Source organism: Ambystoma mexicanum, chromosome 1p (genome assembly GCF_040938575.1).
Source record: "Ambystoma mexicanum isolate Mex_15411 chromosome 1p, UKY_AmexF1_1, whole genome shotgun sequence".
Lineage (NCBI taxonomy): Eukaryota > Metazoa > Chordata > Amphibia > Caudata > Ambystomatidae > Ambystoma > Ambystoma mexicanum.
Window position 1 is genome coordinate 27638151 of NC_090921.1, and position 13328 is coordinate 27651478.

At 44.8% G+C, this 13328-nt stretch overlaps 1 protein-coding gene across 1 annotated transcript in view; it reads left to right on the forward strand.

Annotated features, from left to right (window-relative positions):
* Nucleotides 1-12445, forward strand: part of LOC138564838 (zinc finger protein 271-like) — a 124406-nt gene extending 111961 nt beyond the window's left edge. The window contains exon 2 of the mRNA XM_069642936.1: nt 7842-12445. Coding sequence (XP_069499037.1) covers nt 7907-8887 — 981 coding nt within the window. The 5' untranslated portion in view covers nt 7842-7906 and the 3' untranslated portion in view covers nt 8888-12445. The remainder of the gene's footprint in view (nt 1-7841) is intronic.
* The last annotated feature ends 883 nt before the right edge of the window (nt 12446-13328 follow it).

The following is a 13328-nucleotide window of genomic DNA, read 5'->3' on the forward strand; positions in this document are numbered from 1 at the left end:
ACTCCACATGCCTTATTCTCTCTCCCCATCATGCCTCCCCCATGAAACACACTCCACGTGCCTTTTCTCTCCCCACCACACTGCCCCCATGAAACACACTCCACGTGCCTTTTCTCTCCCCACCACACCGCCCCCATGAAACACACTCCACATGCCTTATTCTCTCTCCCCACCACACCGCCCCCCATGAAACACACTCCACGTGCCTTATTCTCTCTCCCCACCACACACCGCCCCCATGAAACACACTCCATGTGCCTTATTCTCTCTCCCCACTACACACCGGCCCCATAAAACACATTCCACATGCCTTATTCTCTCTCCCCACCACACAACGCCCCCTGAAAAGCACTCCACGTGCCTTTTGCTCTCTACCCACCACACCGCCCCCATGAAATGCACTCCACGTGCAACTGCTGCAACCGCTACCATTGCTTTTGCTACTGTGCGCGGAGCTGTATGTGGATTCCGCACTACGACAACCAGAAGGCACTGCTTTGCTTACCTTGGTGGGCGGACCTATATAACGAAAATCGCGCGCGCACCGCGCGCGCGCACCGGCGAAGTCCCGGTCTAAGTCCCGCTTTGCCGCTGGTGGACGCTGCTACTGCTGCAACTGCTGCAACCGCTACCATTGCTTTTGCTACTGTGCGCGGAGCTGTATGTGGATTCCGCACTACGACAACCAGAAGGTGACCATATACAGTGGTATACTCCTTGCTGGACTTATTGCTGGATTTGCTGGACTATTATCTAATACGCCTTTTTCTTGTAGGCACTGCTTTGCTTACCTTGGTGGGCGGACCTATATAACGAAAATCGCGCGCGCACCGCGCGCGCACCGGCGAAGTCCCGGTCTAAGTCCCGCTTTGCCGCTTCGCCGCGTTCACCGCGGTAAGCGGTGAATACTGTTTTTAATTACTGCTAATCCTCAATTTCGATCTTCTTTCCCTTTTATCTCTCTTTTGTTTTGTATTATCTACCTTTTTAAAAATCACATCCTTCCAACCATGAAACGAAACTTAAACTCCTTAAAGACTGGTATGCCAATGGTAACTGCACTCCATAGTACTAATGGCCCCAGTTGTTCCAAATCTCCTCCTCTCACCAACACAAAAAGGCCTCGTCTCAGCTCCACTCCGCGGACAAGCGCCAGAGGCACGATTCAGAGTGGTGCTGGGCCTCTTCTTGGAATGGACATTCGCCCCTTTTGCAAGAACACAAGTCGCATTGGACATACAATACTACCATTTGGAAATCATGTAGAAACTCCGATGCAACAGCCTGTTATAAAGCATATGGATCCAAAAAGCTTATCGCACGGCCTCCTTGTGAGTACCAACACTTGTGAAAAAAAACGAACTGATAAAGAAATGTCTGTGGATCATGTGGGGGAAGGTCGAACTGATGAGACCTGTAAATCAATGGCATTGTCTGGTCCATCTGTTACTTTTGCCAAAGAAAATGTTTCGCTTACTGATAGTGTTATACTCACAAATGTATTAACGGGTGTGGTGGCGCCGCCGCTCGAAGCTTGTAATGCGTCTGGTATAGCTATAAGCGATACATCAATTTCTATTTCTTCTTTGAATTCTGTGTCTCAGGATATTCCTGTTATTGACTTGGTAACTAACTCCTCTGTTTTATTCCCTCACTCAAATTCAAAAAATCTGTCTAAGTCGCCAGCACTCTTCACAAACGTGAGTGCTGCTGACTCAGTTGCAAATCCGTCTTTTACTATCCCCACTCCTAGAAAGGTAGTCGGAAAAGCCCCACCTGACAGGGGTGATAATGACTCTGGAACTGTAAATACAAGCATTGCACTCACATCCATGAACAATGCTATTTTAGCCCTGGCGAAACTGTTCGAAGTCCTGGTTCTGAAGGCGGAGGCTCATTCGAATCAGTTTGACCAATTATTCGCGAACCAACATGTAATTTCCAAGAGGCTGGAAAACTTGAGTAAGCCAAATGCTCCATCAATTGTTAAACATTCTGCATGCACACAAACATCATTGCTATTTGAACCTACTGCTCAGGAGTTTCAACCCATACCTTTCATACTTGAGCCGATAGTGGACACTGTGGAAATTGAACATGAGCCAAAAATTGATCCACAGAAGACTCCCACGTATGCTTTATTTGGGAGGAATTCTATCCCTAAAAATCTATCCTCGCAAAACCAGACAAAGAAAACGAAAAATATCAAAGCGGGCTCCCGCCAATCCTCGCAAGTCAAAACCTTCATTAGCAAGATATCAGTTCCAGCCACGCCCACAATATCGGCATCTAAAGCTATTTTAAGAAAATATGCTGTACAAAATCAGATGAAAAAAGCAAAAACACAGCTGGCTCCTTCTGATCCAGCCCCGGCATATAGTCCCCTAAATGAACTGATTATTGCGGCAGATCAGCTCTCGCAAAACACATCTACCAACGCAAATAGGAGTACGTTGACTTGTGATGATTTTGGCGGACCTAGCCCAATAGCAATGGGCTCTACCTCTAAACTCCCCTTGACTCAGAACTTAGGGGTCGACGAACAGCGTCGTAAAGAAATACGTAGGGCAGTTGACGAATACTTGGCATCGAAATCGGTTACAAAAAATCTAAGGTTCCCGCAGGCTGCACCTGTAGTCGAGCAGGTGTCTGTACCAGCAGTAGTCTCGATATTAAAAAAAACAACTTTGCCCACAGTCTCGGAGGCCATCGCCACTAATTCCCTGCAAACCCCAGGGAGGGCAAATCCCACAAATACTGCTAGCACAGAGTTGTCTGGGTCTAATCCAGCTCTCTCTGGTGATATGGAACGCCTATTACAGGCAACCTTCACGAAGTTCTTGGAGGCCTCCACTACCCCCCAAATGGTGTCTACTTCAAACACAGACAATGGAGCGTGCAAAAGGTCTAATCAACCCCCACCATCGGCCAGACAAAAACCATCTGCTGCCCGTTTTAAACGTCCAGCGATCCATGCTTTGACTCTTAGCTGCCAGCCTCCACCTGCCAAACAGTATAACTTAAATCGGGCGTCTGTACTCTCGATTTTTCGTGAAATCCCAGATCTTGACGACATAGGAACCATAGATATCGAACTTGTTGAATTTACAGACCCCTCCAATCAATCTACGGTAAATCTGTGGATTAACTCCAGGGTGGTGGTCAATGCCATTTGGGCTGCGAAATCCCAAATTAATGATCTTGGCTTCAATTTGCTGCCAACCCCAGACAGTCCTCAGAGCTCTGCTACGCGTGTTGAGCCATTTCTAAATCACCAAAGAAGTAGACCACAAGATCGGGCAGTAAAATCAGGTAGCTGTCAATGTCAGATCAATCAGAGTTAACATTCAACTCTCGCGCCATCTAATCTTTCCTTTGTCAGTTGGAATTCGAGAGGGAATCGACACCTAATCAATAATCATACACATCATGTGCTGAATCATGACGTGATTCTGCTTCAAGAATCTTGGCTGACTAGCGTCCCGTCCTGGAACAACTATGACGTCTGTTTAACGCCTGCAGTAAAACCTCGGGTGGGGCGCCCAACTTCTGGATTGCTAACCGCTGTCAAACAATCCTCTGGTCTGAAAATAACCCCGTGGTTTTGTCCGAATGAATTTATACAAATGTCAAGAATCAAGGGAGATGGCTTTACATACGCCGTGATTAACATATATTGGAATCCTGCGGGTATTTCTGATGATAGATTCATTGAGTCATTGACACAGGCGTTTGATCTAATCATGTTGGATGGGCTTATTGACATGATCTACTTAGCAGGTGATTTAAACCTACATTGTCTGGGGCCTTTTTCTAAATACGAACAAAAACGCCTTGACATGTGGTTAATGTTTACTAAATCACACAACCTCTACATGCTAAACGGGGCCTTTTCTCATGATATCCCACCAAAACCTACATGGCATCGGGCATGCAGTTTCGGGATTATCGATTTTACCTATGTCAACGCGCAAATGTTAAATATGGTCCTAGATTTTTGTGTAATTGAATCAAACTCAAGTGATCACAATATTCTGCACACAACTTGTTGCACTAATAAAACAGTCACTAAGTCGGCATCGATCTATCTTAAAGGAACCTATGATGTAAATCCGGCAAGAAATCGTCTAATGTGGACGGAACACTCCCTAAAGGCTTTCAAATCGTGTTATCATGCCCAACTATCAAGTAGTGTTGTGAGCGACAATTTGTCTGATGGAGTCTATTACGATTTAATGCAGCTCTTTCAACCATGCTCTATCAGGCATAAACAAAAACAAACACCGCACCTGCACATTCCCAATCATGAAATCAGATTAAAAAAATCCATAGTTCGGGCTGAGAAAAGGAAGGTTTACAAACTGTCTCCCGAATTACGTCGGGTTGCTCTCTTGCGGATAAAAACGTCCTATAGAAATTGGACAAGAGGTATGAAGGCCAAACTGTATCAAAGTGATGGGGAAAATATGTTATTATCCATGGCATCTAAAAATCTGGCTCGATCATGGCAGATTATAAATCAAATAACATCTGGCCACCAGGTTGCCATTCAGACAAATGATGTCTCAGAGGATGCGTGGGTAGGTTATTACTCTGACTTATTTGCTAGCTCTCAAGGAGTCTTATCTGATTCATTAACAAAGTTTGATACTGCATTCAACCTATGCTTTACTAAAGAAGATATTGTGTATTTAATTAAACGAGCCAGTAATTCCAGGGCTCCTGGCCCGGATGGTCTCACTAATATACATCTAAAGCAATTTCCGGATATCTGGGCTGATATATTATTTCTTATGTTTGAAGCGGTTAATAACTCCCAAAAAATTCCCATGTCCTGGAGGCAATCAATTCTCATCCCAATCTATAAAAAGGGTGATCGTGCATGTCCGGCAAGCTACAGACCCATCTCATTATTGGATGTCTCAGGAAAGATTTATTGTCGACTCATTTTACGAGAACTAAATGAGTGGACAGAGAATCATTTTAGACGGGACCCTCTTCAATCGGGCTTTATCAGTGGTTTGGGGACAATCCCCAATATCATTACCATCAACATGCTGAAAGCCCAATATGTAAACAGGAAACAAAATCTATATTTCGCATTTATAGATTTCCGGTCAGCTTTTGACTCGATAGATCGGAATCTCCTTTTTAATAAATTAAAAGCTTTTGGCTGCCCCAGTTCTCTTGTGGCCCTAATTATACAACTTCACACGAACACTTCCATGCGAGTCCGACTTACACGTGAAGGCTTGTTATCTGCACCTTTTCCAACGTCTGTAGGGCTTAAGCAGGGATGCATATTGGCATCCACGTTGTTTAATCTCTTCATCTCTGATTTGGGCCTATCCTTTCTTGACATCTTCGCTGACGCTCCGGAGTTGGGTGGCCAACGCATCCCGTGGATGCTATATGCAGATGATCTGGTTCTGGTCTCTCAGACTCCGAAGGGTTTGCAAAATTTGCTGACTGCCCTTTCACACTATGCAGAGTCAAACCATCTCACAATCAATCTGGCCAAGTCTCAAGTCATGGTCTGTAGGCCTCATGGAAGAACCAAAATATATAAGGGGTCGTGGTCCTTGCAACAACAAATCATGGAAATTGTTGTAGAATATAAGTATTTGGGTGTAGTTATTAAAAACACTGCCACTGATGACGCATCTACACACATCCTGGACACAAAATTGTTGAGTCTGATATCGCAAGCCAAAATTCTTGTATACAAATACGGCAAATTCACGCTGAAACAAATCATGATGTTTTATGAACAAAAGGTGGTTCCAATTCTGCTCTATGGCGCCGAATCAAAATTATACGCTAACGATAACTCATGGGACAGACTTGAGGCTGCTTTCTGGAAGAGGGTGTTGCGACTCCCTAATTGTGTACCCCTGCCAATATTAAGATTCGAACTGGGTTTGAACTCTCTGCACAGCAGAGTGAAATGGAGAATGTGCGCCTTCTTTCGGAAAAGCCTGCTTGGAATCTCCAACAATAACATCTTGAGTATAGTAGCGCAACAGCTATCTGGGTCTTCGGCGCCTTTTCCTATGAAATGGCGAAAATTTGTATTAAACACATTAGTCGGAGCCAATATCTCTTTACAATTCCTTATTGATAACCCGATTAGTGCAAAGAAAAAATTCCTATATTGGGATTGGATCATAAATTACGAGTTGTGCACAAAATATAAAGACTTCGATCCTAATCTATTCGGGTCTAAACGTCTAGGACAAGCGGCTGGCTACCTCCTGAAATGCCCATCGGCAAACATCCGTAATAAACTACTACGAATGAGGTTGAACCTGTGGTTGACGAGGGAGATCTTGGTCAGGCGCAAAATCATTCATGCAGACCTTAACTTTTGTCGTTTTTGCAAAAATCGACGTATAAAGGAAACCCTTCAACACTTGATTGTGTCATGTCCACACCTGAATACTACTCGTGAGAAACATTGTAAAAACCTTTTGAGTTTGTACATGGAGAAGGATGAAAATGAGATTTGGAGCATTTTATTTAAGAGTACCAGATTCTCAGTTATGAAGGCCATTGTTCATTTTCTAGAAAATATTCTATCTGAAGAGATATTGTTATGAGCGTGTTGAAAGGATACTGTAATAAGATAAATCTCTCTGAATCTAGAATTGTGTAAGCAACAACTGGTCCTCACTCTTGTAAATGCTGGCGATTTTAACTATTCATACTGGTTTTAATGTAAGCAGACACTTCACTGCTCCTTATGTCACTTTTATCATTTTGATGTATATGTTTGAAGTTGTAATTCTTCTCCTCGTTGTTTCTCCTTGTTTATTCTCCTTGTTTATTTTCCTTGAATTTATGTATGATCTTGCGACGATGTATAATAACTGTTGATTTTGAAAAGTTGATGTAATCAGCTATATCAAAATAATAAAAAAAAAAAAAAAAAAAAAACTCCACGTGCCTCATTCTCTTCCCACCACACACCACCCCCATGAAACACACTCCACATGCCTTTTACTCTCTACACACCCCACACCACCCCCATGAAATTCACTCCACACCACCCCCATGAAATGCACTCCACGTGCCTTATTCTATCTCCGCCACACAGCGCCCCCATGAAACGCACTCCACGTGCCTTATTCTCTCTCCCCACCACACAGCGCCCCCATAAAACACATTCCACATGCCTTATTCTCTCTCCCCACCACACAGCGCCCCCATAAAACACACTCCACGTGCCTTATTCTCTCTCCCCACCACACAGCGCCCCCATAAAACACATTCCACATGCCTTATTCTCTCTCCCCACCACACTGCGCCCCCTGAAAAGCACTCCATGTGCCTTTTTCTCTCTACGCACCACACACCGCCCCAATGAAACGCACTCCACGTGCCTTATTCTCCTTGCCCATCACGCAGTTATCGGCATCCATCATCACAGATTTAATCTCAATCTGCATTTTTGTATTCCTAATGTGCATGTTTGTGCATTTAAGTTATTTTTGAAATGTCGGATAATTAAACTGAGTGTTAACAAATGTGACAAAGCATAGCAGCTGGCAGAACTGTGGTTGTACTATTTCTGTAAGAGCCTTTTATCCAATAAATACATGTTCTGAGTAGCCCCACCTCTCCGCCCCATTTATGTCAAAGTGAAATGCATTTGCAGTTTGTAAGTGGTGCTAGGGTTGTATGCACCATTCTCATCGAAGAGCCTGAGTCACAGGCGATCCCAGAGTGGCCTCATTGGGGACTGGGTTCAGAATTCCCCGCTCTTCATTGCTGTCATTTGTGTTAAAACTGCATTGATTCTAAAAGCTGATAATGACCCCAACCTCTGCTTCTTTCAACAGAAAATGGGAAAGGTAATGAAACAGAAAACCTACAAATAAATCTTGGAAAATGGAATATCTGGGCGATGAAGAGAAAAGCTTTGGAAGATGGAGACGGCCCGTCAGCTCACCAAGGAAAACCATCGACACGCTTAGATGAGAGGCAAATGCCCTGCCCGTGTAGTGTCTGTGGGCAAAGCTTCAAAGACCCATCAGGATCTGTGGGGCACCAGAGGTGTCAAAATAGACCCCACAGAAGCACACAATGCAAGGAGACCTTCATCCAGCGCTCCCGACTCCCGGCACCTGTGAGGTGCCACCTGAAGGAAGAAGCTTTCTCCTGCAGCATATGTGGGGAGTCCTTCACCAGCAGCCCCAGTCTCATGAAGCACGAGAGATCCCACGTGCACGAGCAGCTCTACAAGTGCTCAGAGTGTGAGAGTAGCTTCACTGAGAGGTTTCAGCTTCACAAGCATCAGAGTGTGCATACTGGGGAGAAACCCTTCACTCAGAGGGCAGATCTGTCCCATTATCAAATAATACATTCTGGAGAGAAGTTCTATCAGTGCACTGAATGTGACAAGCAATTCAGGTTTCCTTCCCATCTAAAGAGCCATTTGCAATACCACTCAGGAGAGAGGCCATTCCAGTGTTCAGAGTGTTTTAAACACTTCAAGTCAAATGCACACCTGATTACACATCAGCGATGCCACACGGGGGAGAGACCGTACCAGTGCACACTGTGCAAGAAGAGCTTCACTCAGAGTTCAGTTCTGGATAAGCATCGATTGACCCATTCTGAAGAGAAGGCCTTCGGGTGCACAGAATGTGGGAAACACTTCAGGCTGAAATTACAGTTGAAGACGCATCATCGAACGCACACAGGGGAGAGGCCGTACCAGTGTACAGAGTGTGAGAAAAGCTTTGCTCAGTACTCTAATTTGGCCAACCATAAAAGGACCCATACGGGGGAAAAACCCCACGGGTGCATGTTGTGTGATAAGCAGTTTAGTCAGTTGTCCACGCTGAAGCATCACCAAAGGTGTCACAGAGTGGTGACTCCTTAAAATACGTACCATATGTGAGAAACGTTTCCTCCGCACTCACTTCTGTGCATTCATCAAAAGATGCGTACTCAAACTAAGCTCTACAAGTGCATAGAATCTTTCAAGTACTTTGTACAATCGTCCCAACTGAGAGCCGCCAGACATCTCAATTGATTGTGAGTTTGTTATTTAGTAAGAAATGTAACATAACCTTCACTCAGGTGTGGGAAAACATCGGAGGATCCATTCTGCGGTGTGCCAGAAAATGTTTGACTCCCCTGATCCACACTGAGCATAAGGGATTGGAGACCCTTCCTAATCCGCGATATAGTAGATACGTTACTTTGATAGTCATTAACTTGTTGACCCTGCTGTTTCGGGGGCCCTAACTATACTTGCCAGCTCCGTTGCTCGCTAGACGTTGAGTGCCCACAATGCCAGTGTGGATATTTGGTGGCTGCAGGGGTAGTCGGAGAGAATGCAAAGTGGGTCTGATGCAGTCAGTGAAAAGGCATGCCACAGTGCATGCAGCAGGTGCCTCATGGTGCAGATAAGAGGTGGGTGCCAATTCAGAATGTTTGGGAGTGGGGACAGGGCATATATTGAGTTGGGAGTAAATGACACGGTTGCAGTAAGGCGGTTATGGGGGCCAACCCCTGATGATTATAAATCTGAATTATTTTTGGCTTTGCCTATATTTAGATGATGAGCCTTAAGAATTCCTTTGACTGACAGATGGGTGCTGTGGGAGGGAAAATAAAGGAGAGGGAGGAGCAGTAATGTGGTATGGTGCGTTGTGGGGTGCAAAAGGGAGGGGCACAATATGGGGCCATTTTGTGGTGGAGGGGGATCCCTCCTATGAAATCAATAAGAAAACAATGTCTAAGCTGAACGACTCTTCAATGTGCTGCTGGTTTAGTAATGGGTATTAGTTTGGCTGATGACAGAGTCTCAATGGACAAAAGGTTGTGGACAACCTTTTGAACTTTCCGCATCTTATTGCCCCTTTTGAATACACCCAGGAGAGCAATCAGTGATGATCAGTAGGCCTGGGGATGAAAAGGTAGTGATGAAAGTGCAGAACGAGTACCCAACTTCCAGAAGGCCATCATCATCTGGAAATCCTGTGATTAATTTGCATTTACAATAGCTGTTGGACCGAGATAGATCTGTGGTGCTTGGAAAGACGACTTCCAAGTATGCTGGTCTCTGAGTCTGCCTAGGCCCTTGGGGTCTCCAGCCTCGGTCAGGCAATGGGCTTCTCCAGTTCGGTATCTGCTAGTCGCTCACAGGTTGTGTGCTTCTTTCACGCCTGCAGTTCTTTGGTTAGCCCCTCATGGGATGTGGGTAGCCCCTTGTGCACTGTGAGTGGTTCCAGTGTTTGTGGTCTCTTGTTTTGCCCCTTTTGGGCTACAGGCATCTTCTGCCCTTCTGGTTTCTTGTTTTACCCCTTGTGGGTGGTGCACATGTCTTGCCCTCACGGTTCCTAGGGGTGCTTCTTGCCCCTGTGTTTCCATGGATAGCCCCTCGTGAGCTTCTAATTGTGTGAGCCTCCCTCTGTGGGAAGCCACATCCTCTGCATCTATAGTTGTTGAACTTTTCTGCCTTTGATGGTGGCGCTCTCTGCCTCAGCAGCCCCATGGTGCTATGAGACTCCATTTTCGTCAGAGCTCCAGCCTATTTCTCTCACCATAGCATGCGTCTTACGTGGGATTCCTCCCTTTTATGGCTCTGCTCCTTTGAGCTCCCTCCTGCTCGGTGGATGTTCTCCTCCTCTCTGACTCTGTGGCTGATTTTAACTACCTCTCTACGTTGGAAGAAGCAATCCAATTTGTCCTCTTGTTCATCAAAGGGCCGCACTCTGTAGGGGAGTATAAAAATATGGGCACATTTATCTTACATCCCAAACCTGCACAACAATATAAGCTGCGAATGCCACGGTGAGAAAAGTGCACTGCGACAAAGCAAGTAGACCATTTAGCAAAAGGCTTCATGTTTAGGCCAACAGAGAACTACCAGCTACGCTTCGACCAAGCCATAACATACCCTTTGTGGACTAACATAGCCATGTATGTTTAGTCAAACCAAACTACATTTAACGTTAATTAGAGAAATGTAGAAGAAGTGTTTATATTGATGACTACATGATCGCTATTATTTCACATTAGCTGAATACATTACACACAGGCCTCGAGATTTAGTCAGCCGTTCCTGAAGCATAAAAATCTCCACATCACACCATAGCAGAAAGCTGCAGTCAGTCCCTCGCTAAAAGACACACAGTCCCAGTTGCAACATTCACTCAGCCACAGGTCAAATGCTGTGCGATGATGGCTAAAAGCAAGGTGATGCGAGCACTTTCACAGGGTTTAGTCATGGTAGTGCGATCATGGAAGAGCAACAGAAAATGATACTAGACCCCAGGATTTAAGGACAGACACTGTGCCCGATTAGTCAGATTACATCTGGTTTGCTGCTTTCCCTTAGCCGCGTCCAAAAGAAATATAACAACTGGTGTCCTTATGCAAAATAACTAAGCGTAGCCTAATGAAGGTCACACAATCGCAGAAGTCAGGGAGTAAGACATGAAAAGCACGTTTATAGAGAGAGAGAGAGACCGATTGAAGCACGACACGGCCCCCTGTAGAATAAATCGCATCTGCAGAGCTCTCTTCCTTTAAGAAACTGTTATACAGAACACCATTTTCTGCTGTGCAGCCCCAATTAGGAGTTTGTGAACAACACAGAAGATTACACATAACCCACATCATGTGAATGCAACAATGATAATGACAAATTGTCAAGTCACAACACACACAAGCAATATTACTCATACTATATGATTAATATTGAACCTGAGGTCAGTACAGTAGTTCACATCTAAGGCACACTGATGAATACACTGGCAAAATAAGGACCATTGTATGGCATCATACAATGTACGAACACGTACACATTTACACTTTTTCCATTATGAAAGGGTAAAGTTTGTTAGCAGCTAGGCCCCAGCCCATCAGGTCAGAATCTGGACATATGAAGTCATGAGAACCAGGAAGGACATGCAAGTAGCCTTTCTACCAAGAGAGTTGCAAAATAAACTGATAGTACTTAGTTCATAATGATGGGAACAGTATTGTGGTGCCAACCGCTTAGATAATTTAGGAAGGAACGTAAATGTTATCATTTTGTGTCACATTGTCGAGAGTTCTGTGCTTACTCACTCCATATATATTCCTCCTGGAGCAATAAATAGTGAACTAAATCAGACTGTTACATGTTTTTAACACTCACCGTCCAATCATGGAGCGTGAGAAGGAAGATTACTTCACTTGACATGAGCTAACTAGCATATACGTCATTGGTCCCACACGTTTAGAATAGGCCAATGAAGTTGTCCAATGTATGGAAACATATTCTGTAACTCACACCAGCCAATGACTGTGAAGAAACTTGTAACAACTTGTTGCTTTTTGCTTTCGGTAACCTTGATAAAACCATGCGTTTGCACTTCTAGAATTTGGATGTCTGCTAGATATTTCCCTGCCTTGGCAGTTATAATAAATGTTTGTTTTTCTGATATCTCATGCATCGCATTTTTTGGCTCTCTGGATTCCTTTTATTAATACAGGAATGGACTTGGCATACAACCCTTTCCAGGTTAGAAACCAAGCGTCCCACCTTAAAGGGACCCTGGATATAATCGGTCCGTTCAGCTCCCATATAACCTACAAATGTCAGAGGAAAGTGGAGCGCGGTGTTGGTATTAGGCTTTCCTTGTCCGCAGATGTGGGGGCTTGTCCTGTCCCATGCAGAGCGATTGGGTAGCAGGCTCCCTACCACCACTCCTCTCTTCTCTTCACTCTCCAGGATCTTGGGTTTCACAAATCTGCCCTTGACTAGAACACTCCCTACTTGTAAGGTCAATCGTTTAAAATCTCTTGGAACTCGCAAACCTCTGACCCCAACCCCTCTCTCTGTGACTTCTGCCCTTCACCCTCTATACCTCTGCCCTAGGAAGACTCATCAGTTGCATTTCACTATCACCTTTTGGCTGATGAAACTCAAACATTGTTCTCCTGTCCCTCTTTCACACCAGCCCTTTCTGAACGTATTACACACTATCTCACTGCAATTTGTCGAATGGTCTCCTTCTCCCAGCTTCCTTTGCCATGCTGCCGCTCCCCTCCAATCTCCCTTTTACCAGACCTTTTTGCTCGCTCAACCAAGGCTCTCAATCTTGGGGTACTCTTTGATAACGACCTAAGCCTGCAACAGTTCATCACCACTACTACTGCTTCTGCTGCTCGTATTACCCTGTCCAACATTGGGAAAATTCCTCCTTTTCTTACTAACCAATTCTAGTCTCCACTCTTGTGTTCTGCAAACTGGACTGCTGCTCAAGCCTACTCCTTGGCTTTCTGTTAGGATGTGTCATATACTATTCTTGCCAACGGTCCTGCCA